Genomic DNA, 27341 nt, shown 5'->3' on the forward strand with positions numbered 1-27341 from the left:
TTCAATATTTTAAGTAGCTTATAAAAATATTTTCAAAAAATAATATAGATTTCACTTTTAAACAATTTTTTTGAAATATGTTATTTTTTTACAAATTGAGCAGATAATAATATAATCATTTTAAAAATTTATATTAATATAAACATCCACTTTTAATAATTTTATAAAAAGTATAACAGAAAATCTGGTTTACTAATATAGATTTTCATATGGTTAAAAGGTACAGTATTCTTAGAAATTTCTGATAATATCCGAATTTTCAGAAACCAACCGCCTTTAAAATCTATTTGCAAAAAAATTACCCACACTCAGCCAACCCCCTGCTTAAAATATTGTTCCCCAACAAAATTTCCCCACCACAACGTCTATGGGTTCGCCCAAAAAAAATGCATGCAAGCACCCACATATCAAATCGATATTCTCCAGTTTGGGGGCAAAGTTGACACAATCCACCTGGCCAACAGGTGCGACAGAACGACAACCCATCTAAAAAAAAAGCCAGCACCACCATCTGGAACCACTCGAAAACCCCATTTGGAAGAACTTTGGTGGTTCTACGTTATTTGCTGGGGGGTGTCGCCGAAAGGATACTTTCATTTCATGCCCGGCGAGAGAGTGCAAACAATTTTTAGTGAAATTTTCGAATAGGCGAACAGCAAGCTCCCTTTTTTTGCGAGGGGTTTTTGGTTCCGATTCCGATTCTGCCGACGACACTTGATGATGATGATACTCGCTCAATACACACACCCGTATTTTGTTTGTTGTGTGTGTGTTTGTGGTGTGTTACGTTTTTTATTCCGCCTGTTTTTTTTTTTTTTTTTTTGTTTTTATTGTTCATGCGCACACTGAAAAAGGTTCTAAATAATGACGGGAGCGCCAGCAGCAACGGCAACAACAACATCCACTTAGAATGATAAAACAAACACAGAAACGACACGAGAAACAATAACAACAACTAAAGCTTGGAGAGCACACGCACACCAGTGCTAAACGAAAAAAAGTGGGTGGTGGGGCGAATAAGAGGAAGGAAGAGGGCGGAGGGTCAGGGCTGGTTGGCTCGCTCGCACTCTCACGACATTGACTTTGAAACACATTTGACAGCCCCAAGCAGAAGAAGCAGAAACGCTCGTGATCACGACTAAAAGCAGAAGCAGCAATAACAATGAGATAACCAACATACAGCCATAACCAAAAACAAAAAAAATTGTTTAGCCTCAAAGAAGTACCCATCAGTGTTGGTAACTCTGGTATGAAGCCACTTCTTAACAATTGTTGCTCTTGAATTGTATATTATAAAACTTCATATGCAACTGCTGTATACAATGGAAATTAATAATACCCAACAAATAATAAAAAGTGCCGATTAATTTTAACTTTAATAAAGTAATATAAGCTTTACTGCGCTGGAGACTAGAAATTGAAAATCATTAAAAATTAAATTTAAAATGCGAATAATGATAATTATTTTTTTTTTAATGCAAAATTAAAAGCAAAAAAAAAAGTTTAAAAAATCTTTCAAAAACAACTTTCCCGCTGAATATTTGTCATCACTGTTTCCCCATTCCTGTGCTCCCGCCAGGTAATTAGCATTTTTGTCTCTGTGCGTCTCCCTCGCACGCACAAGCAACATGACAACCTAATTCACCACGCCAGAGCGAGCTCAAAGGTAAATGAACTGCTCCCCCTTCTTCAGCACCCTTCCACTCACGCGTGTGCTTTACATTTGTGTGGGTAGGTATTTTTCAATGCCAAGGTGACACACCATCTCTCTCTCCCTCTCTCTTTTGGATGCCTATCTTCATCTCATTCGCTCTTGCGGCGAATAAGCAACCTCCTACACTTTTCTGCTCTACTGTTACCGTTAAAACTTAAACTTAAAACAGTTCAAACATTTTTTACAACACAAAAACCGCCGACGTATTTCTACGTATCCACCATTATCACATTGAATCCCATTCAATCCACTCGGCAAACTCACTCGCGACCTGCCACGCCCCGAAACCCAGAAAAGAGGGGCGGAGGATAAGAGTACCAGTACGAGTACGAGTGAGTGAATAGTGTGAATGCCTTATATTCGTAGCGGTTTTGTGAATTTTGTAACAGGCATCCAGAAATACGGGGTGGATATTTTTGGGACCACGCCGGGCACGAAAGAGATGAATATATGCCGCAATGTTTGCTCAGTATTCGTGCGCTCTATGCTCCAAATGATGGGCGCCTGTTAACTGTTTTAGTTAAAGAGCAATCCATTTTGTTTTGCCCCATGAAAAGGAGTAGCGCCAATATTCTGTCCCCATCGCAATCGCACATACCATACTGCCATCTCAACTTGCACGCAGATCTCAAAAGTTAGGGGAAGCAAAATGCGAGAAAGAGTGCGAAATAAAGGCAGCAGATGCAAGGAGTTGTTTTTGTGCAGTCTTTTAATAAGGTTATCATAATTATTTTTCCCTATTATTATGTTCGATATATTTAATTGCTAAATTTAAAGCTTTAATTAATTATTATATTGCTACTTAAGCTTTAAGCGCATTTGCACAAAAGCTGAGCAACAATGTGCTACCTTAAAATGGGAATTTACAAAAACGTAGCTTGTTGGTAAAGCTTGGAATGTAAAAAAAAAGGAATTGCATAATATCAATTTATTTGGTAATAGTTTTTGTCAGTAATTTCGAAAATTCGTTGCTATATGTTGCTTGTGCTTTATTTATTAAGACTTTTTAAGCAAGAACTAAGCATAAGCTTGATTTTTTTCTGAACTAGGGATTGTGGTTCTGCTTGCTTATGTTGAGGGGGGGAGGGGATTTTGGGGCTCCCTTTACCCATCATTTTGGCTTTCTGATAAAACTTTCAATCTGCAAAGCACAAAAAAGCATTAATAGCGCTTTCTGCAAGTGTGTGTGGAGGTGCTTTTGATTTAATAAAGTTGGCAGATTTCTAATCTTTGATAATAATAAGAAATAAATGTCTTAAAAATGAAGACTTTAAAAAAAAAAAATTTTAGCTTAAAAACTTCTAACTTTGAAATTTCTAGTAGTCTACTACGTAATACTGTCCTAATCTTAAATAATATTCAGAAATAAAAGTATTAATAGATAAAGACTCTTAAAAGAAACTATAACACTGTTAAAAAAACATTGAACTCTGACATTTTGTAAAGTATAATTATGATATTATTGGTATAATAATCCTAAGTGATCTTATCACTACTGGCATTATTATATCTTCGATATTCCTAAGTTTTGAATACTTTCTTTGGCATTTTTAAGATTCTATAATATATTTTTGGAACTATTTTTACTCAAGACCTATTATTTCTTTGCTATGCAACGCTTTTGGTTAAAGTTCTCAGACTTATTGTGCTTCTTGATTGGCCTAGAACTTTTAAACACTCACTCGACTCGTCAGAACTCACTCTTTATGAGCAATGCAGCTTGCAGAACAAGTTTAGAACTTAAACTTTGGTAGAGGGAGACCGCACCACAGCCCCCAAAGAAAGAGAAAGGGAGAAAGGGCTATTGGTGTATAAGGTATCCCAACCTGAGAAGAACCCGAGAATATGTTCTCTTATCCCCCCTTTTCAGTGGCTGTTTTATTAAAAGCACTCGGATTGTGAACTTGACAGATTTAACTTTTTTCAAGTTTCATTTCGGAATACCGAAAAGCGGCCGCCTCGCATCGCATCGCAACTTTGGCAAGTTAATTTAGCATGGAAGCTACAGTTTTTGAAAGTTCTTGTGCTGGGCGCTGAAAATCGGCGAAGGCTTTAGCAGGGCGATATGGGTTTTATATTTGTGTTTGTTTTGAAACAGGTCGACGATGCTTGCGGCTTCAAGGGGGAGAAAAGGGGGTCAACCGATCCGAGCGTAAGCGTTTTATATATTTTTTTGTTCGGCCGAGAGCTTAAACAGCTTTTTAGCCGGCACATAATACAAAAGAATTTATTTATTGGCCTGCTGCAATGATTTTGTAAGCAATTAAAAAAACCAAGACCTCAAATCAATTTTTAAATATCTAATAACTTTCTACTAAACAAATGGGTCTAATGAATTGTTTTATCTCAATTATTAGTAAAGTGATTATAAAAAAGTCTTTTAAGACAAGTTAATTAACTTGTCATTTTTGTTTAGAAGTGAAAAAAAGAAACACACTTAAATTGTTCCTAATTGCTTTTCATATAAAAAAAAGGTTGTGAAAATCACTTAAGTAATAATACAAAAGTGACTCAAGATTTACTAACGATCTTTAAAATATAAGCAATTATTTAAAAAAGATGTAATTTTAAATTTATAGTAATGTACCAAGCTAAAACAAAAAAAAAAACAAAGTGTACTCCCAAAAAGCTTGTAATTACACTTGAATTAATTGATATAATTTTTAACATTCCAAAGTTACATTTTTTGTTTTTGTTAGAAACGTTCAAAAATATTTAACTACTAAAAGTTGATAACAAACTTAAAATTTATAAGTTTAGTAAATTTCTTTTCTAATTCTAATTGAGGCATATTTGTAAAAATTTTAAAATCTAAATGATGTTTGAAAAAACAACCCAAAAATTTCCGAAAACCAAGCAAAGAGGGTGCCTATTTTAGACAACCATTTCTTTCAAGCCCTAACGCTCTTTTTTCATATCGTTTTCAAAATTGCACATTTAACCGAACGGAAGCAGTTTTTTCAACGAAATTGCACAACTCATTCGGTGTAGAATTATTGTAATCCCCACCAGGCGCACAGAAGCGGTCAATTGGTGGATATCCCCGAGTGTCTTCGGAGTGCTTTTCGCCGCAAGCACTTTTCGCAACGAGTGCGAGCGGGATGGCAGCTGTGCGCAGCTTTTGCCGCGCCCCACTTTGGAGCAGGGCCATCTCACTCGCACACAGTGTTGCATTCGCGTGGTGCCGTAAAAAGGAATAGTGCAGAAAAGACGCCAAATCACCGCCTATTTTTCCTGAGCCCCTGTTGAAAAATTCACAAAAAGCCAAAATAGCGCGGAACACACAATTTTTTTCCCGGACGGCGAGTCACGACGCAACTCTAAAATCCGGCAGTTGGTATTTAAAATTTTGAATCATTCGAAGCGACTCCGAATTGGAAAAATTATGGCCTAAAAATAATGCTTAGTTTTGATTTCTGTCGCTCATGCTTTTTTTTAAATATACGAAATAAGTTACAGAAAAAGTTGCGTTTTTACGATTTAAGTAACTTGTCGTAGATTTGAATTTGTAACGTGCGTAGAAGCCCGCGAAATTTAAACTTTGAAGAAATAAATATAAGTTTCTTTGAGAAATAGTCATTTATATAGAATGATAACTAAATATATTTTCGCAATTGGCAGAAGTGTTTAAAAATTATATTGCGATTACTATAGGTGATTAAATATAAATTAAAGATTTAATTTATCTGCAAAATTATATTTTATAATCGTAACTAGAGTAACCAAGCATCTAATTACGACTCTATATTTATTAATTTTTTTTAAGCATAAGCCACTCTTATTTATTTAATTATTATATTCTATTTTTTAATGTTAATATATATACAACTTGACAACTCTTTAATGCATTTCTCCTGCATTCCCTTTTGCTCAAAATCATCTGTGATTACTTCTATTTTTATCTTTTACAAGAAACTGCAGCAAATAAATTGCAATTCGTTAATTGTCGCTCAAGCTTTTAAAGGTGAGTGTTTTCTGTGGAACAAAATAACTTCAATGGAAAGAAGAAAATAACTATTTTTTCAACAAGACTAACAAATAAATTTCTTAAATATTTAAGTATAATTTTTATGTCTTTTTTTATATTTAGCAGTTACATAACAGACCTAAGCAAAAATGGCTCTACCCGATGGACTCTCTAGCAAAATGAAGGTTTTCCAGGTGAGTTACAATGTCCTAAAATATAAAATATATTTTAATGCCCTTTATTTTTTAGGCTGTAAACGAATTGCCTGTTTTTTTGAAAGGCGGACCAGCGGATAAGATTTTGTTTGGCATAACTGCTGGACTGTGCGGCGTTGGCGTTTTAAGCTTTATCCATTTGGTCTACACAATGGGATTCTCCAAGAAGAAGGCCTAAATTAAGTGATCAAAAACTGCTTTGATTAAAGATACACTAATGTAATTAATTAAATTTTGTGTTTTTCTTATTTCAAAACAAATCAAAAGAGCCGCCTTAAAAATATTTCTCATAAAAGAGTAGAGCAGCACTGGTTTTGTGCAACTCAATTGTGAGTCTGGTATATTTAGCACGTACCAAATCTGGCCACACTATTTGGGGAGGAAAATAAAAACAAAGAAAATTTGTGTGTTCCAACAGATTTAAGTAGAATTTAACGCGAAGAACCAACGAAATGGAGCCCAACGATGAGGTGGTTGAACGCCAAAAACTTGTGCCAAACGATGTGGAAACCGAGGAGGAAGCCCAAAGCCAAAGCGCACCGAAATCAGCTCAAACCCCCGCCTCACCAGCCGTTCCAAATGTAAGATTTCCTCGCTTCTGTGGATCCATAAACATATATTTCTCCCGTTTTTATGTAGATCAAAATCAAAGGAATATCCAGTGGAGATACCACACGCAGCCGAAATTCCGCCTCCTGTTCCATCGAGCGTACAATATCCGAAAAGGAGAAGGACAAGAGTCAGGGACAGGGTCAAACGGCTGCCAAAGTGTCGTATGTGAATGAGCGACGACCACGCCCACAGGCGCATGTGGGGAGTGTCGGCGGAGGCGGCGGAGATGAACGATTTGAATTTAAGACCAGGCCACGCAAATTGCTCAAAGGTGGGTCGAGCTATCAAGCCACATTACTCATCGCTTTTCCCCCCTTTTTCTATGCCTTTCAGTCGTCGCTGTGGATCGCTGTTTTTGGTGTCAGCTGGAAGGGTTCCGGTATTCGGTTTCACCTACAGTAGAAATTCCTTATGACCTATAACCGATTTGACTGCCATAACTTTTTGCACTATTTCTCAGATACATCAATACTTTACAAAATGATATCTTTTCAAATGTAGTACCCACAAATCATATTTCTTTGATTTCAAAAAATAATTTAAACGAACGTTTCAAACAAAAAGATACCATAAATAATTTTGAATATCAATATAGGAATATTTTAAATTAAAGAACACACTCCTTTAATTCTGTTGTAAACAAAGATGCACTCTTAATTTAACTTTAGTTTTCATGCTATATATATGAAATTTAGCCCTAATATCTCCTCTTTTGATAATAAATTTGACTAATTGCTGGCTATCACGGCCATCATTGACCTTCGCCAGCGATGACGCACTTTTCCGGTGTCCATATGTCCTGAATACATTACATTTCATTATTCACACACCCGCGCACAGACCCTAGAAATAGGTGGTTATCATTTCAATAATTGAAGCTACAAGCCTTCGAAGTCTCTCGCCACCCCATGCGAAAAGCAACACAAAATAACAGACGGTCGTAGGACCTTTTTCTTAGCTTTCTGTTGGCTTTCACATTCGGCTCTGTTCACACGGCAGTGGTAGCTTATTTATTTATAGAGCATTATTTACTATACTCTAATTTGATTATTGTTATTTAATTTAGATTATTAATATCGAAGAAAAAGTGTTAATTAAGTGAAAGTAACAGTTAACTTATATTAATTTGTAATATATATTTTAAATCTTTTTCTCTTTTATATATCATATTCAATATCCAATTACCTTTTATTGTTAATTTGTATGATGGTTTCAGATCTTTTTTTGTTGTATTAAAAATATATTTAGTATGTTTATGGTTCACAGCTATAAATATTATTTCATAAGTTTTGTAGTTAATTTAAATTATGTAAGAATACATTTTTAATTTGATTTTTTATGATTTCTTCATTTATTGTATTTTATTATTTGTATTTCCATATCCCCCACGTATGATTTGTTGACCATGTCATGTCGAGACCAGATCGCGACCAATTGGAACCCACACACAGCAGTGCTAACAGTTTGAATGCCATCACTTTGGTGAGCAGCGAGTGGCTAGCACCTGATCCCACCATAACCACGAACAACAACACCACTACCCCCAAGAACAACAACAACAACGATAGCACAAAACCCAACAACAACAATCAACATAATAATAGCAATGCGAATACACCGCGATCGCAGCGTCGCAAGAATCCCACAGCTTCGATGCCAAATGCCAGTGTCCACAGCGGAAAATTCGATGATCGTCCAATAAAACATCATTCATTTGTTTCCGAAGTTCCCGATGTGAAGCACATGGAGCGAGCCCTTCTAGGATTATTGGATGACTTTCACTCTGGCAAACTGAAGGCATTCGGTGAGTGTAGTTTGAATTTTATTTTCTTTCTTTAGAAAGAAATTTAAGCTCTTAAAGTGAAACTGAAGAATTCGCGTTCTCAGCTTAACATAATCATTTAATTGTTACAAAATAAATTTTGTGTTGAATAGCAAGACCATTTTGGATTATAAATTCAAGATGTTATGTTTTAATTCTTAAAAGAGAACTTGTCATAAAAAAATCCGCGTTTTAAAAGTATTTGAACTTTTTAGCTGAAGGAATTCTTTATGACAAACAATATAGAAACATAATGTGATATTAACCCTTTAACAAGTTCAAGATTTTATTAAGTATTTCTTAGGCCTTAAAAAAAAGGAAATGTTGGACCGACTCTGTCATAAAGAATTGGCGTTTTCGAAAGATTCTACCAGAAGGCTTAAAACGCGAATTCTTTAGGACATGACATATATGTATAACCTTCGAAAATTTCACCAAGACTTTAACTAATCCTCCATCACAATCTTCTACTCCCAAGCAGGTTCCGGCTGCACCATGGATCAGATGACCAAGATCCGCGAGCAGCAGGAGAGCCTGGCCAAACTGCATTTCGAGCTGGCTGCCGCCGAGGAGGATTCTTTGGAGCACGGCAACGAGTTCAACACCAACAAGGCGCAGGAGAATATGCTGCAGCTGATGCAGCGCCTGGAACAGCTCTCCATTTCCATCGAGCAGCTGCAGACCAGTCACACGGGTCTCTGAGATTTGGCCCAGCCGCAGGCCTGGGATCAACGCCTGCTCTGGCTCTGAGCATACCGATAAGAAAACCAAAACCAACAACACACAGAAACAGAAACAGAAGAAACACCAAAACGGAAAGGACATTTGGGATTCAGGAGTTTTACACGAGATTAGCAACTTTTCAACGGGAGAGGGGCTGGTCACCTGGGATTTTGTGTAAATATTTTAAGTTTTACGCTTAAGTAGGAGAACTCGATGGGCTTCTTATTATGCTAAATAGTTTAGCAAACTCGCAGTGATTGTGAAACTAATTTAGATTGTCTTCGCCTAGCCATAGCAATAGCATTAAATTATAATAGACGGTGCCAGCGACGGTGGTGCTAGAAAATGATTCATTACATTACAATTCGATTCGATTTGATTATTAATGTGTGCTGCAGGTTATCAGGCTTGATTATGATGACAGATCTGTTCCGCTTATTGTTTGTTATAGTTATTTGCAATATATATATATATATACACACACTTAATCATATACATTTACGAAACTCGGAACCTATTAAAGTTATCATTTTTATAATGCATATAAAGTGGTTTTATGGAATCAATTTTTATAGAATTTTGGATGCGTAATTCCCCAGTGTACTTTAATGTTTTAAAAGGCAATGAATAAGCTTTGTTTCACTGAAGAAAGCAAAGTTCAAAGTTATGAGATTATTTTTTTGTTAGGGATTTTTAGCTAACTTAAGATTTATTGGTTGGCTTAAACCCAAAATGTTTTATTGCATGAGCAATCGGAAGTTTATCTATACTATAATAAGCTATAGTATAATATTTTGTTTGTGACGCTTGAAGTGACAGGGTTTTTTTTTTTGGAATTCCCCAGTGTATTTTATTTTAAAGGAATTTATTATTTATTTTAACAAATTTTTTCTAACTCAAGATTTATTGGCTTTGGAATATGTTTAAATTTAAAATGATTTATTTCGTGAGCATTTGGAAGTTTATTCTTAATATTCCTATCACTATTTGGTTTTTGTGGCGCTTGGAGTGTCAGAATTTTGAAGAACTCGGTGTTCTGAGGAAGCGGAATTCCCCACAATACACAACCAAAGCGTACGTCCCCATTCCGCCGATAATATGGGGGCTATCCAAAGACGCCCACTGCGGATTCCGTTCTGCATGCACAATTTCCATTTCGGGATGGGCATATCAATTGTGAGAAGTGAACCTTTGGACAAGTGCATTCGTACATAGGAAATTTTATTCCGCCGTTGCTTGTTTTTTGTTTAATGTTTTTTTGTTGTTATTTTCTTGTGGTTTTAATTTATGCATTCGTATTCAGATGGTGTCCTCTCTGGTTCTTTGGCTGTCATTGCGCAGTCGCAGCCGGGTTATCTCCCCACTTGTTGCTGTTGCTGTTATTGTTATTGTTGTTTTCCGACTTTAATGTTGTGGCTTACTGTCGTTGTTCTTCTTGTTTTGTTGATTTCTTTTCTTCGGCTGGTTTTTTTTTTGTGATCGGTAAAAGTAATTTGTTGTTCGTTCTTTCTCTTTAATGTTGGTGTAAATCCGGGTTTCAAATAACAAGAACTGTGCACTGGAAAAAAGTTATGACCTTGCTTTGCGGGATAATTAACATTACAAAGAAGTAATTACTTAGGATCGATATAAGTTAATAAAAAAAGAAAAAAACAAGCTCTAGATATACAAATTTAGAAATCAACTATTTTCTAATAAATTAAGTAATTAGTAATTAAAGTCTTTCCCTTCTAAAAATGAATTCAAAATGTTATATTAACAAGGTTAGAGCCCCTAACAAAAGGTAAACTTATTTATTGTTTATTTATTTATTTGGTTTACTATTTTATAAAAGTGTTGAGGATTAAAAAAGTTATTTTAATAAAAACATCCAAGAAGGGATAAATGTAAAATAAATAGTTATTTATTTTATTTCATTTTTCTCACTACCTTTTATATATATTTTCTACAAACTTTAAGCTAGTAAATCTCGTTCAGTGCACTCCCACTTGTTGTTTGTGGCCACCGTTCCCTTTTTTTGTTTTATTATGTTTTTCCCGCCGCCGTTCTTTTAACTTGTGGCCGAAACTGTGAGGTTTTTTTTGGTTCTTTTGGACTTCTCTGCTTGGCTAGCGGTTTAGTGCATTCCTTGGGCCTCCGTCTCCGGCTCTTTCTCCGCCGGTCTCCCACACTTCGCCGAGAAATGGAGAAATAAACGTTTGGACCGTCGCATCCGCCACGCTGCATACAAATGCATTTCGTCCGCCGCCGACAAGGGCGTGGCATTTGAGTCGGCTAACAACCAAACAGAAAAAACACGCAACATCTATCCCAAATTGCTGCCACAAGTGCCACTGCCACCGCCACTGCCATCGCCACTTCCACTCATCGACCATGGATCCACGTTCCATCACGTGCTAGGATTGGGCTGGGGAATCGGGATCCCATCCCAGCGGAGGGATTGGACATGGAAATGGGGAATATCCGCGGCATTTTGAACCCAGGCAAGGCCCAACCCTACACTCAGATAAATTATACATTTTTAAAATAAACTAAAAGGTGTTTAAAATAAAATAAAAGTTGCAATTTTGTATAAAATATACTTAGTTATTCCATGAACTAATTTGTAATTCTATATAGGCATGATCAATGCAGTCTATATACCAAAAATAAATAAAATTAACAAGTAAAATTTGTTAACTACCCTTAAATCGAAAGCAAATGAAAAAATGCCTTTCCTTTGAAAATTGTTTTATGTATTATATTATTATAATATGTTATAATTCGTATTGACCATAAAACTAACAAATTGTAGTGTAGAAGTTAGATCAATAAACTTCTAAACGTTTTTATTAAAAATATTTGGACTTTTCCTATATGGACTTTCAATTATTTTTAATAGTCAATGGTATTTGCCAAAACATTATAGTCATGGAACATAATAGCACTTTGTCTTAACCCACTCGTTTTTAAAAAATAAAATATTTGCAATTACCGAATTATTATTGTTTTTACCATTCCATTTTCCTGGTTTAATTTTAAAGGTTTTTTTCAAAATTATACTTCTTGTCCAGTTGTGGAGTATATTTTTTTTCCAAGTACCAAATGCGACAAGTGCCTGGTTTTGTGAGGTGGGTGCAACAGAGGATCCGATTCGGATTGGGATTGGGATCGTTGGCAGTTCATCGAATCGAGTGTTATGTAAAGACGGCAACCGAAAGAAGTCATTAAATATGTGAAGCGCATATCAAATTTCGAATGAATTGAACTTACTGCGCTTGGTCACATGAGAATTTGATGAACTGCCAAGCGGACAAAGAGTCGTTGATACCTTTTTTATTTCACGGGGGTGGAGTGAGGGGATAAAAGTGCAGGTATGTGAGGTAAGGGTGAGCAGGAGCAACACTTGTTGCCCGGGCAATCCGATACGATATGCCATCGTCGTCGTCGGAGGGGCACTTCATTAACCTGAACTCTGACTCCGACTCTGGCACTTTGCACTCACAGAAATGAAGAATTTTTAATATATAATAAATATTTTTTAATGCTAGAAGACGTTTATAACAAACATGAATTTTAAACATTTAATACATTTATTTTAAAGCTAAAAAATATGTATATAAATAAATAATTACTGTAAAATCATAGTTCATATTTTGTTTTTAATAAAAATTGCACTCAATAACCTATAATTCTAATAAATAAATAAGTTAAAACCTGTTTAATGTTTCCCATTTAATTGCAACATTGTTAAAAGTATTTCTGGGTATCAAAAAAATTCCCTATGAAACTATATTTAAAAAAAAAATATTGTCAGAAAGGAAAGTTAAGGCATAATTATTTTTAAATTGATTTTAAAATATATTTCAAACAAGTCTTGTGATGAAATAAAGTAAATAAAAAATAAATAAATTGACCTTACTCCTTTGTTCCTTGGGGAACTTGTTTGTCGATTTTTTTAAAGTCTGTCTGTCCCTGTTCCAGTGGCTGTCTGGACTCTTAATCCTTGCCCACCCACGAGAACTCAAAGGCAGCTGCTCTGGCTGTGCGGAAATTACGTTGCTGATGAGCAGCTCTGGAAAAGCGGAAGACGCACGAAGCTTTTCCACCTACAGGAAGTGCGACAAAATTCAAACAGACTCTGGTTCCCCCGCAGCTACTCCTTCCCTCCTCCCCTCCTCTCCTCCTACTCTTGTGCCCGCCATCCTGCATCCTGCATCCTGCTGGCAAAGCGGAAGCAAAAAGAGAAGAGTGAAAGGATGGGGGAGGAGGAGGTGGGAGGTGGGAGGTGGGTAGTGGCTGGGTGGGTCAGTGGGTGGACCTCTGGGCTGGCATAAATGCGCACACGGCACAAGGCAAAAAGTTTCCTGCCAGGAGCCAGGACTCCCAAAAAGGAAGTGACTAGTGCACTGGTAAAAAAAATGATAAAGTCAAAATAAATATATCATATATCATTTGCTATATTTAACATAATTTTATCATTTTAAAATCTTAATATTTAATACAATTCATATAAAAATTCATGATTATATAGAAAAATATAATAATAATAATATAATAATACAATAATATAATAATATAATAATATAATAATATAATTATATAATAATATAATAATATAATAATATAATAATATAATAATATAATAATATAATAATATAATAATATAATAATATAATAATATAATAATATAATAATATAATAATATTATAAAGACAAATGAAATATAAAAAATGTAACTTTACCATATTTAAAATATCTAAAAACCTTATCAAATTTAAAGCGAAAAACATATAAATTGAGAACGAAATATTTTTACCAGTGTAGATGGATTGGGTAGTGGGTGGCTTTGCTTGGGTTTGTTATCGTCATTCCCCTTTGGCAAACGAGGGGGCGTGGCGGGGCGGGGCGGGTGAGGTGAGGGCGACGTACTTTATTTCCTGAAAATGTCCTCGAAAATATGAACATTATATCCCGGAAACGGAAGCTGCAGCATTTGCAAGGAAGTGACGCAAGGGGCAGGAAACACCCAAGCCAACCAAGCGCCCATTGCGCCCATCTACCGCCCATCCACCGCCCATTCCGCCCACAGAGCACAAAACATTTCGTGGACATGGACATGAATGTGGATTTGGATGGGTTGATTAAAGCGGGTAAACAGCAGCGACAGGAGACCAGGACGACAGCGACAACGAAAACGAGGACGAGCGTCAGGACACCGTTGAAATGCACACACTAGTGAAACAGGACACAGCCACAGCAGTCAGAGCACATGGGAAAAATAACTATTACACTTATTATTCATTCGAATGGAAAATCAACTAAATCATTTACAAACTTTAAAAAATCTATATATATAGAATGTTTTTAATTTTATCAGCTTTATCTAGGCAATTATATTATATTCTTCTTTATGTTCTTATATTTTCAAATTAAGTTTAAATTTACTTAGTTTAAAATAACTTTTCAGCTAATTATATTCAGCATGAACAGCATTATTTTAAATAAAAGTACTATAAACATTAAGCATTAAAACAGAATTGAATACCAACAATTTTTCGTAAAATGTTATATTTTATTTTAGTGTTTTATTTTGCAAAAAAAATTATTATCCGACCGTGACAGGACTCGAACCTGCAATCTTCGGATCCGAAGTCCGACGCCTTATCCATTAGGCCACACGGTCACTTATATTCTAACATTAAAAATGTTCTATAAGACCAGCTTATCTAGGTTGTATGAGTAATAACCACCATAAACTTTATTTGAGCATTGCAAAACGCAATTTATTTCATAATTTACTTGGTAAATGATTGATGTACAATTACTGACAAAAAGAAAACATTTTAAGAGTATTTGATTTTTAGGAAAGTATTGTAAATATTTGTAAAATAAGAAACCTTTATATTTTAGGGATTATTGTTAATAAGGATGACACTATCAGTAACCATATTTATTTCATATAAAAATTTCTATTGCAAATGAAAAAAACCATTTTTAAAATATTTTATTTATAAGTTATAGAATAGCATTATCATTATAATAGTATTAATAGTGCATTAACAGTTTAGGACATTAATTTTTGGTAAGTATAAGCTTGATTTCTTTCTGTGCTGGTCACAGACATGAGTCAGGAGAAAGCGGTGGCGAATTGGACATCTGACTACGTTGTCGCATCCTGCAGGAAGCGTGACGTTGCCGCCGGCATCTCCCGGCAGCTCCCTCCTCGTCCATTTCCCATTTCCCACATCCACTTCGGCCCCCGGAAAATGGCAAACGGAATGGCGAGAATGGAGGGCATGGGAAGCAGAGAAGCCTTTACGTCAAGGAAATGACGGAAGCAGCCTCAGCAGTTGAATCCTCCGTCTCAGCTGCTCCGGACTGCATCTCCGGAATATGGACGCACACAGGACACAGAGCACAGAAGACAGCACACAGGACCTGGGGGAACATCCTTAGATCCTTAGAGAGCGCAGGACACTGCTGCTTTGGCAGGAAATCATCGTCCTCCCACGGGACGTAAATTGAATTCCATGCAAAGTTAATTTTTCTCACTCACCCAGAGAGGAGCAGTGAATCAGTGAATCAGTGAATCAGGAGCAGCTTAGCTCGGATTCCGGAATCTGGGCTGCTGAAGTAGTTCCATTTCCGCAAAGTGCGAGGATGAGGGTGAGGAATTTATAGTTAGGGGAACCAAATATGGGAAAAGTTTATAAATCAACGGAAACTTTGTCATGGATGTTCATGTCGAGCATAAATATTAAATTGAACTGAATATATTGGTATAGATTGATGGGCTAAAAGTGATGAAGAAGGTATTTTTGGGGAATTTGTTTAGGGAATCTTTTGAGGAATTTTAAAGGGAAATGGTTGAACGTATTTAAGATTTTGGTTTTCATAAATCAAAATATTACAATTTTAGTTAATTAATATGGTGTCCTAACATTGCTGTGAAAAACTGTTTTATTAATTTAACTTTTGAAATGTCGTAAATTAATTAAAACCATATTTTGTTGTACAGTTACAAAATTGCAAACCACTTTTTTAAAACAATATTTTAAATACAATTTAAAAATACATATACATATTTAACAAATTTTTAGAATAGAAAGTTAATCTAATTTTTAATACGTCTTGTCTTATACTGAAATTATAATCTTGATCATTACAATTAAGTCTCATATATATTTGAAACCATTTTCTTTTAAACTATACTTTTTTAAAAAAGTTTTAATTTGTTTTTCGTTATCTAATAAGAGTTTATAAATTGACAAACACTTTTTTTACCCCTTTTAAGTTTCGCAATTACTAAAATCCCTCTCTGGCAATAAATTCAGCACTTATATTTTCAGATACTCACCAGATTCCAATCCAAATGACCGACTTCCTTGGGACGCAATTAGAAAGATGGTACATCCTGCCTGGAATTGGCATTTCCCCAACGATTCCACTTACCCAAATCCAGACTGGAGCGCCTCTTTCTCTCAGAATCTGAGAATCTGTGGATCTGTGAATCGAAGAAGAATAAATGTGGGGATATGGGGTATGGGTATGTAATTTACCTCAATGATTACCAAGCCCCCCTGTTTCACCGATCCAGCGATCGGCAATCTATGGCCAATGTACCGCTAGATGATGAGCTGCCTGGACCATAAACAGCGATCCCAAATGCGAATGCGAACGCGAATGCGAGAAAAGATCGGCGGCTCTGTAATTGAGTTCCTCCAGCTGGAAATGGTCAATTGGCAAATAGCAGCGACAATAAATGAATCTCCAGCGGATCCGCCGAGCTGATAAAGCCTGGCCCAAACAGATTTGTTCGGCTTCGCCAGATTACGTGAAAGGTGAAAGTTGTCGAGAACCGCAAAAGCAGAGGCCAAAAGGCGAGTCTGGAGGAGTAGCAGGTGAGGCAGCTACACGCGGATAAATGAAATCATTAACCAAGTAAACGATTTACTTAAATTTATTAAACTCTTTTCAATACCCATTTGAAAAATGTATATATTTAAATAAAATTATATAGATTAAAAAAAAATAAATAATCATTATACGAATATTAAACTTTGCTACCTAGAAATTTTTTACAAGTTTCTTTATCTATAAAAAATTGCAAATTTAATAAGGTACACAGAGAAAACTATCAAGTTCATCACAATTTTTTTGATTTTAATACCTGTAATTTCCTAGAAAAAATACTTATGTATATAGGACAGCAAGGACAGAAATATTTATCCTTCAGCCTTTGAATATTTTACTACAAAACTGTAAAGATAAAAAAAAATATATATTAAGTTTTGTATGTGAAATAAAGTATTACATTTAGTATATATTCATTTTGTATTTATTTTATAGTAACAAACAAATATCCATAGTTTGCTGTACAAGTTATTTTACAAGCTTAAAAATGTTTGTAATAAATATATTCATATATTATTTATGTTTGAATTTTAATGCTAATACAAAATATATTGTTAATGATTTAAATGAGCACTATTCTTTAATGGCAATTTTTAAGTTTTTACCACAAGTGTAGACCTATTATTGATTTTCTTAGTGCAAAGTTGGCCATAGCAGGTCAGGCAGAAACGGTGAGAAAAGCGATCCAATCCCCGCCAAGTCGATCTGAACCGAACCGAACCGAACCGAACCGGACCCCACCTGTCGACGACCTGTTGTCGCTGTCGTTGTCGGCGCAGATATTTCCGTAATCCGAATGTGGAACAGTGGCACAGTAGCCACAACAGTCGCCTCCATTTCTCCATTTCTCCACAGCCAGATCTTCTTCTCTCTGCGTTCGGCTTCATCTGCTTTTCTTCCCCTTTTTTGCGATTTTTCACCATTTATGGCGCATGCGCGCCGCGCAGTGCAGAAGTCGCATAAACTGACAGCCAAGACATCCACATCCACATCCACATCCACATCTACAGCCAAGACTTCGACATGGAGACGACCCACTGGCTGACTGCTGGACCAGCTCCACCTCCAGCTCCATCTCCTCTCGTTTCATCTGCAAATCGGGGTACAGACAGGTAATCAGCTTCTTCCCCATCTTCACTGTCTTCTTTGGCGGTGCATTACCGCATTGCAAACCTGAATTCTTCTCGTCTTTCATTAATAATACTCTTCGGGAAGGTTATGCAAAAAGAGATAATGGACCCTCTAAAGAGAAACCAATTTTAATAAATATTTTCTGCAGTTACTGTTGGGTGCTTAAGTTGTCTTTAAATTACTTCTTTCTTTAATAGATATAGATCCAATAAAAAAAATAGAAACCATAATATTTCCTATTTCAATCTCTAAAAACTTTATGGTTTTCAATCGATAATTATTACTGTACTGTTTGGATGCCATTTAAAACGATAAAAGTACAGGTTGGAAATAAAAAAATTAATAAAACTCTACAATTTACAACTGTATTTAAAATCTAGTTATAATTCATACATTTATTTGTTTAATAGATATGTAGGCGTTTCGCCTTACTTTTGGTTTGTAAATTGATAATTTGGAATTTATTTTTAAAACAACAATTACAACATAGCCGCTAAGTGTCAAGTTATCTAAGCCCTGCATTAAGTATACATTTATAATGAAATTTAATAAGACTAACAATTTCTTTATTTTTACATAAAACTTTTAGTGCATTCACCGATCGCTTAGCTATATTTGAGACCCATATTACTCCTCGTTTCTTTTCATTTTTGGCATATCGATTCCGAATGCCATCTCCCTCTTTCTTAAAATCTTTCCGTCTTTCTGCAAATCTCCTCGTCTTTCTTCAAATTTCCCCCCATTTCTCCGCCCCTTTCTTCAGTCCCCCAACTTTGGATTGAAGTCGAGACTTTGGTGCAACGTGTGGTGGCAAAATAGATTATGAATATAAGGCAGTGGGTGTCGGGGTCTCTTAGTCGGCATATTATGGAGTGGGTTACCCGTACCCATACCCCTACCCACATCGGATTCAGTATCGGTATCGTTTTGACGGTAGCGTGTCTGTAACACTTTTTCCTCAGCCGCCTGGCAGAGTTTTGTGTGTTGTTTGTTGTGTGTTGGGTCTTGAGGCCTCAGCTCTCGTCTGCGGCTGCTCGAGGAAGTTATATAATCGAGACAACATCGCGATATGTCGGCAATATGCCTCAATCAATTTAACATTTATGAGTTCGCCTGCACATGCAAAAAATAATAACTACCAAATCATAAAAAAAAAAATGAAAATTATGTGAGAAACAGCAAGATATCTCATCAAAATCATTTGAGTTCCGTATATATATATATATTTGTTTTATGTATTTTACTTTAAAAATAATATGTATCCCAAGAAGCTTATTCGAATCAAATCATATTTAAGTATTTGGTCCCCAAAAATAGGGGAAACTTATTTATATTGAACATATTTAAGTTATTTCAAAAGAACTGCGTATTAAAGTACCCTATATCTAAATCAATTATTGTCAGTTATATATAATTTCTTAATATTTAAAATAAGAATCAACAAGTTTTTTTATCAAAAGAACTGACTATCAAAGTACCCTTTATCTAAATCAATTATTGACAATAATTAATTATGTTCCTAACTTTAAAGTTAATATTAGCATAATAAGTTTATTCGAAAACAAACATTTTTCAAGTAGATAATAATAGTTTGCTTTATTTAAAATTCCTTTTAATTTCCTACTTTAGTTAATATTTTCTTAAGTCTTTTATGTTGTGATTTCTTGTGATAACAATTTCATTTATAATTTCGTTATATCTAACTACATTTTATTCAATATTCCTTAAAATTTTAAATGTGCTTTTAACTGTCTATATTTTTTTTCTCAGTGCCTTCGACTGCCTGCCTGCCTTTAAGCCTGCAAGTTAATAACCAAAAAAAATGCGAAACTCTCTGGGCTTCGTCGTTGGATCGTTGGATTATGTGGGTGGGCAATCAGGTTGAGACGATCGGGTAAAGTGCAGGAAAAAAGTAAGTAAGTAAGTAAGAGTCGGAGGAGTGAATTGGATAGCCATGTAACTGATCCGTTTGACTGCCTACCGAGTTGTGTACACTTTTTTTTCGTGCTTCCTCATTAAACTTTGTCGGGAGTTGCCGAGATTCCCATTAGGTGACCGATATTGAGGATCAAGTGATCGTTTACCAGACATCGAGGATCGATCAACCTGTTCGATATCTTGGGAATTTATGGCAGTTTAATTTACGCTTCAGTGATTAGCTCGGTTTTGGTTAGTTATGTGGGAAAAGTATTTGAATGTAAAAGGGAATTTTCTACAGTTTATTTCACATACATATTTCTAGTTTTGTAAGGTATAAAGGCATTTTAATTGATTGTTATTGAAAGAACAAAACTTCCTGCTTAAAGAATATTGATTTCAACATTTTAACCAAACAACTAATTAATTTATTATTATATAAAAATAAAGCTATAGTTGATTAAAGGATTACCTATGTTGTTTTAAATACTTATGTTATAAAATTTTAAAACCGAATCTAACTAAAATAGCATATGCATTTTAACAATCATCTTAGTAAATATTTACAAAAAGGTACAAAAGGTATGTAAATATCCATGGCCAAGAAAAATGGTAAAACGGCTTTTCTTTCGCACTAAACGCACTTCCCCTTTTTACAAACTGCACATACATATCTGCCCCAAAGTGTTACTACGTAATTCTTCAGAGCGGCAACGAACAACACTTGATGATCGAAGAACATAAAACTAAGGCTAGATTTTCAATTAGAGAACCGGCACTTTGCAAGTGTTTGTCGCTCATAAAATGGAAAATTTATGTTTTTTTACGATCGATTTTCATGTGTAATTTCCTTTGTGGCCATAAAGTCGATAAGCCATGTGCTAGGATAACTTCCTTTCCTTTCCATTCCTTTCCGTTCCGTTGAGTCGCTGACTTTCCTCAAAAGGTTCTCAGGCCACTCGATATGGGATATCCAATGGATATGGGATATTGCTAGATGCAAGTTGCAACCTGCTGCAGCAGGTCTTTGTTCCTCAAAAACCTATCTCCACTTTTCAATACCCCCGAGCGATTCTCAGTCTGCGTAATTAATTACACAGCATTTTCATTTGGAGTGTGCGAGTGTGTTCCTCTCGGCTTCTCATACTCATTTGCTGCCATTTCCACGCCTCGGAACGTTCGATCTTCCATAGTTTTGTTCTTGTTCTGGTTTTAAACGATTTCCAAGAAGCGCTCGAAGAGATCGAAGAAGACAAGAGGAGCGGATGTTGGGCACATTTTCCAAGCTGTGCCCCTCAAACGTACCATAATGTGCGTGCACCGGCACCGCCACCGGCAGCGACCATTTCATCCTCCATCCTAGCTCTTCCTCTGGCTGTACAATTGAGGTCGTGAAAATAGCAACACTCAAAAGATACATAAGATTATAAATGATTTATAATAAATTGATTTAAACATCATAATAAATGTCCCATGGATACACATAAAAAACAATTGTTATAAAAACTAAATTATTGTTACATGAGTTTTAAACTATTGGGTATTTCAAATTTGCTAGTAAAATGAGTATTAAATTAATAAAACGAAAGTATTACAAAATAAATAAGACCTAAGACTACAGATTTGCACTATTTAAAATAGGAATAAACTAATAACAACTGGGCTTATATTATTTATTATTTATTATTGATTTAATACTTATACTTTTATTTTAATTTTAATTTTAAAGAAAAGATTTCATAGTTCTAAAGTTATTTCCCCTATTGTAATTTCATCTCTAATTTTCCATCAATGCCTAGAGGGCTCAAATGATGATGATGAGGCCCCCTTCGGTTCTTCTCGGTTAGTGCGTGTGTATGCGGTGATTATTTAATTGATAAAGATTTCCACATTCCAACGATGCCAGAGGGAAGCCAAACAGTGAGCATGGGGGAGGGGAACTGTGTGTCGGCTTATCCTGTCGCACAGGATCGGATCCCAACCTCATATCGAATCTCCGTTGCACAATGCCATCCACTTCGATGTACTCCGATTCACCCCAACTGCCGACCACGGAACCAGCTGAACCATCTGAAATATCCAAAATGTGCACTGGAGAAAACCATTTTTAATTTTATAAAAAATAAATAAAGGTTTTCATTAGTTTATAATATATTTTTCAAATTTTAAAGAGTTAATTATTTGGTTAGTTAATGAACATGCATGTCTTTTTGTCCTTAACTCAAGCTATTCTGTATATAAGATTAATATACCTACAATTTCTGTTGTAAAGATATATAAAAATATAATTTTTTTTTTCATATACAAATTTTATATTTATTTAATTTTGTTTTTCTCAATGTATGAATTGTACTTCGACATCCATCGGGAAACATGAAACCCGAAACCTTTCACCGTCATTTGCACTGCGTTCTTGTGGTAAGGTGCTCTCGACACGCACACTCTTACATAAACACACACACACACACACTTGCACCTAATAACACCAACACACTGATAAGAAGAGTGCTCAAGCTGCCAACACTTGTGGATTGCTTCGATCTGCGATCACTTTTTTCATCCCTTAAGTGCACACTTGGGATTTCATACCCATTAATCAGACTAACCATGCAGTTGGGTATATCATTATGGGACAGGAATACATAACTGGATGATATACTTAAATATATAACGAATGTATAACGACTACTGTTCAATTAAAGCAGCATGAAATGGTAATGTCTCTTATAAAAGAAAAACTCTAGAGTTACTTTATAATTAAATTAATTATTTTATATTACTTTTTAATAGATGCTTTTTAATACTTCTTGATAGTATATTTTATTATTACTTCTAAACCATAATTTTGTTGTAACATATTTGAACCACTTCAGTACTTTTGAATTGTTTTTGTTTTAAATGGAAGATATTATAATTTTACCTTTTTGGTTTTTTTATTTTTAATGCTTTTACTGCATGCTTCCAAAAATTACCTCTAAATATATTAATATGATAAATTATATCTCCTTTATCGTTTAGTAACCTTTTGAAAACTATTTGGCTTTAATGTTAAATTAAATGCTTATGTATGTGTTGTTATGTAATATATGTATATTTATATTTATCACAAGTTTATTGATTGTAAAGAGTATTTTTCCCTTTTGTAGGGTATTATCCTATTCGATCCTCCTCATCGCAGGTAGCCCCACCATCAGTGTGCTCGTTCTGCTTGGCTTCGCTTCGTTTGGGCGCTAAATTGGAACGATTCTGGGCTGCCATAATCCTGACCAGCAAAGCAAACGTCGTCAGAGATCGATATTTGAGCGTTGTGTTAGCCCGAGGTTCTGGTTCTTTTTCTTGTTCGATTCGATCAGTTTTCCGTTTTGGGCCTTTGTTCTCCGGGGCACTCACTTCCATAACTTATAAAACTTCGGATCCAGACACTCGGGCAGGTTTCCCACGGTCTCTTCTTTCCCTTTTGGCTGGGTGCACATTTCATATCCTGCAGACAGACGCACAACGGTTAGGGCAAAGTCCTTAATGCGTGCGATGGCGGCAAAAATCTTACAATTACGCATTGTGTTTGCTGCCCAACTGGGGAAAATGTGTAACAATTAGGCCAAGGCTCGAATTCAGGTCGAGGATCATTGCACAGGATCTCTGCGTAATATCCTTTTTCTGCTGAAAATCTGGCACAAGGAACACAATTCAATTGAGTTTAGGACAAAGTGTAACGAAGCGGATCTGCCTGGGTCTTTATTTGCCTAATCCTGAAAAATTACAAAATGTTAGGTGGGTGGTTACGAGGGCGGTCGCCTTTGGATCAGCTTCTGCGGGGATTTGGGAAATTTGTGTGCTCGGATACACCCTTAAAAAACACTTGGATATTATTATTAATTGAAGAAACAATTAGAAATTTATTTCTTTGAAAACTCATAAGCCAATTTAACAAAATATCATTAGCTATAAACAATACAACAATATTAAACAACAAGTACACCCAACAAAACATTGTCATAGAAACTAAACTATAATTACAATTATGAGTCTCAATAAGATGAGTTTAAAACACCTTTGCGGTATAAAAATAAGGCTTTTGACTACAGTTTTAGACTTGTTCGGTACAGAAATGAATCAAAAGTATAGTGGTTATATTATTAAGTATCAAATACATACTTATACTTTAAAACTTTTTGTAGTTTATTTTTAAGACCCGCTTATTAAAACGAAACTTTAATTTTTAGTTGTTGGTTGTAGTAGAAAATATCTATCAATAAGCTTAACGTATTGTTCCATATTAATCTTATAAGTGGTCAATAAAATAATTTTAGATTAGATTCCAATTTTAGATTACTAATTCCTCAAAGCAAAAATTAACCATGCAAATCATTCAATCTCCGATTAAGGTTATTATACTTTCAATAAAATAAGGCACATGGTATTTTAAAAATCTTTTTCGTTTAAAACTCATTGTATTTAAAATGCTAAATGCTGATATATCTCTATGTCTTAATAATCACAACATAAACATGAGTCTCCATTCAACCACTCTTAATTAAGACTCGAACACTTTATTCGGTCTTGTTTATGATCTTAGGATCGCTGCATAAATCTATTAATTTGAAAACCTCACAAACGATTTCCCTAAAAAAAAAACGTCTGCTTGGGATACATCCGCTCCAGACATAAATTCGTTTGTACTTGTTTCACCAGACACACACCTTACCCAAAATCTACACCTTCCAACCCACACCACCCCCTTTTAGTTTAGCTTAGTAATTGGCAAATTACCAACAACAAATAAAAGGGGAGCAAAAAAAAAAATAATAATAATAAGGCAAAAAACAAGAAGCAAAACTCACGTCTGGAAATACTTCCGCATCGGGAGGCGACTTTGTCGGGCTGCGACCGGACTTATTTATAGATCTGGGACTATACCATGCCATATAGTGCAGGGCATATATCAAATCGCTGGCTGTCTGGCGTACATATATATGTTCCTTATATTTATGTGCGGGTATATCTGTGTTTTGGTGTCTGATTCTAGAGCACAAGTGGATGCCACTTGGCTGCCTCTGCTCTGGACATTGGCATTCTATTTTAATGAATTATCTGCACTTAGGCATCGAACTAAGAACTCAGCACTAAGAGCTGTGACTATAGCTATATAGATCAGCCCGAGGAAAGACGAGAAATATAATGCAGAGAGAAGTGGGAGGTGGAATACCAGAAGTACTACTTGCATTGCAATGGCAAAATACAGATGTACAACTGCTGATTGGCTCAATTGGACGACTATTTGAACTCTGACCCCGTCCGATCCTCATCGGCAACGATGCCGCTTCTTCCTCTTCTTCCTCCTCCACCCACCACATTTCTTCCACATTTCCCACCCTTTCACCCTGGCATTTCCCGCTGGGCGACGCACCATGACCGAAGCTACTAATTTGGGCCAGTGATCGTCGTCGTTGCGGCGATCACTTGGAAACGTCGTCATCATCATCGTAGCTATCGATGGAGAAGACACCAGCCAGCGGCACTTAGAAAAATAACTTGGTATCAAAAGTACACTTGCAGGTGAATTAAAAAATTAGTGATATTTTTAATATTACATTTATAGTGAAATACTGATTGGTTCCTATTCGCTAGTAAAGTCAGTAAAAGTCGTGAGTTGGTAATATTTGGGATTCATTTGCTTAAGATCAAATGTAATCACTAAAGCTTTTTTGAAAATAAATTAAATACTATAATATATATAATATACATCTACTGTTTTGACTTGACCCTTTTGTATTTGTATTAAATTTAAGTATGATTCATTATGATTTTAAAATGTATTTTACAATAAAAGAAAGAAACATTTGATTCAATTGATATTCAATTATTTATAATTTTATTTTATGTATTATTTTATTTTATTATTTTTTAACTTTAAGTAAATGCCAGTAAAACTCATATTAAAACCCTAAAAAATCATATTAATAGTTTATATTTTAATATTATAATTTCTGCTATATTTTTTTTGTTTGTTAAATTTAAGTCAAACAAGTAAAAATCATTTTATAGAACCCAATCAAATTGAAATTATATGTTTTCTCTTTCTTGGAAAATGTTTATTAAAACGATGAATGAATGAATTTATTTTAAGTGCAGGACCACGGAACTAAGGGGCGGGCATGGAGGGCGTGGGCGGGGTCGTCCGGCTGGTCGCCGTTTATGGGCATTTGACTTGAAATGTCAACGTTAACGCTGCTCGGGGAGAAACTGGTTAACCAACTGAGGCGACTCGAGACCGAGACCCAAACCCAAGCCAAACCAAAGCGGATGCAGTGCAACTGAGCGCATCTTTAGACCCACCGACCAACCGACCAACCTGACGAGGAACCCATCCCCCATCCCCCTTCCCCTTCCCCACTCCCCTTTTCCAAACAGATTTCCAGTCGCAACAGAGCGGAAACGTTTCAACAATTTATAATTAAAGATTGCCAACTGGTCTCCATGAAGATGCAAGATTTATGGGATCGAAAACACATATCAGCTAGCACCTCGATACAATTTGTATTACAATAGAGCGATTTTTCTCAGGCGCGTGGCGCCTTTTTTTTTAATTTTGGCCAAGGGGGCGAATACATAATTATTTAAAATAGTCAAGAAAATTATCACGCACTGATTACAGTTCCAGGTGTTTTCCTATCTATGAAGGTAGTAAATGTATGCCAGTAAAGCTCTTAAATTGTCAATAATCATAATCGACAGGTTACTAGAATACATACATTACACTAGGTAAAAAGGCTTACTTATACAAGTAGCAAACTTAAAAACCCCTTTTTCTCAACGCCCATGCCTCTCCTATCAGCATGATGTAGACTACTTTTGTTTAAACTTTATCTTCTATTGATTAACAACTAAATCGAATGCCCCCCACGCGAATTCAACACCGCCCACAGCCATCGATTTCCTATTGAGTTGTTTTATAGTAAACTGGGGGGATTTTAAAATATTTAAATTATTACCTTTTGTTTCTTTTGTTGGCCAGGAAGTGGAAAGAAATCTGTTAATATTTACGCACCTAATGATTTGTTTGTTGTCTGTACATACACACTCCAAAGTACAATAACGTAATCGAGATAATTTTTGCTATGCCAAAGTGGGAACTCAGGGAATTTTCCAATAAATAAAATAAAAGCAATTTTAAATGAGATTATTGCGAAATAATTCCGGAATTTAACTGTTCAACTAAGGTTTAATGGCCTTGGCTTCAGTGCAAATATTATTCACATTATTCTTGGAAAAATCTTGACTATCTCAAGTAATTAAATTATTATTATTTTTGCCAACCTTTGATATTGGTTTATTTATAAGTTG

General features: G+C 35.4%; 2 protein-coding genes and 1 non-coding gene across 7 annotated transcripts; 2 read left to right on the top strand and 1 right to left on the bottom strand.

The window, feature by feature from the left end:
* The first annotated feature begins 5595 nt into the window (after positions 1 to 5595).
* Positions 5596 to 6128, top strand: LOC108147891 (cytochrome c oxidase subunit 7A1, mitochondrial). Of its 2 annotated transcripts, none has more exons than XM_017274651.1 (3): positions 5596 to 5678; positions 5805 to 5875; positions 5931 to 6128. In XM_017274651.1, exons 2-3 carry the CDS (start codon positions 5831 to 5833, stop codon positions 6072 to 6074), a joined length of 189 nt encoding a protein of 62 aa, XP_017130140.1. In that variant the 5' UTR covers positions 5596 to 5678; positions 5805 to 5830; the 3' UTR covers positions 6075 to 6128. The 2 variants fall into 2 exon arrangements, with proteins under 2 accessions (XP_017130140.1, XP_017130141.1); XM_017274652.1 differs by having other exon boundaries at positions 5617 to 5678; positions 5808 to 5875.
* A 130-nt stretch (positions 6129 to 6258) lies between these two features.
* On the top strand, positions 6259 to 9595 carry LOC108148043 (coiled-coil domain-containing protein 28B). Of its 4 annotated transcripts, none has more exons than XM_017274885.2 (4): positions 6259 to 6477; positions 6536 to 6779; positions 7932 to 8312; positions 8809 to 9595. In XM_017274885.2, exons 1-4 carry the CDS (start codon positions 6349 to 6351, stop codon positions 9030 to 9032), a joined length of 978 nt encoding a protein of 325 aa, XP_017130374.1. In that variant the 5' UTR covers positions 6259 to 6348; the 3' UTR covers positions 9033 to 9595. The 4 variants fall into 4 exon arrangements, with proteins under 4 accessions (XP_017130374.1, XP_017130376.1, XP_017130377.1 ...); XM_017274887.2 differs by having other exon boundaries at positions 8235 to 8312; XM_017274888.2 differs by having other exon boundaries at positions 8235 to 8312; positions 8812 to 9595.
* Positions 9596 to 14645: 5050 nt separating this feature from the next.
* Positions 14646 to 14718, bottom strand: Trnar-ucg. The gene has a single exon. It is a non-coding gene; the product is annotated as a tRNA-Arg (tRNA).
* Positions 14719 to 27341: the final 12623 nt, after the last annotated feature.

Source organism: Drosophila elegans, unplaced genomic scaffold (genome assembly GCF_018152505.1).
Source record: "Drosophila elegans isolate 14027-0461.03 unplaced genomic scaffold, ASM1815250v1 contig_814, whole genome shotgun sequence".
Classification (NCBI taxonomy): domain Eukaryota; kingdom Metazoa; phylum Arthropoda; class Insecta; order Diptera; family Drosophilidae; genus Drosophila; species Drosophila elegans.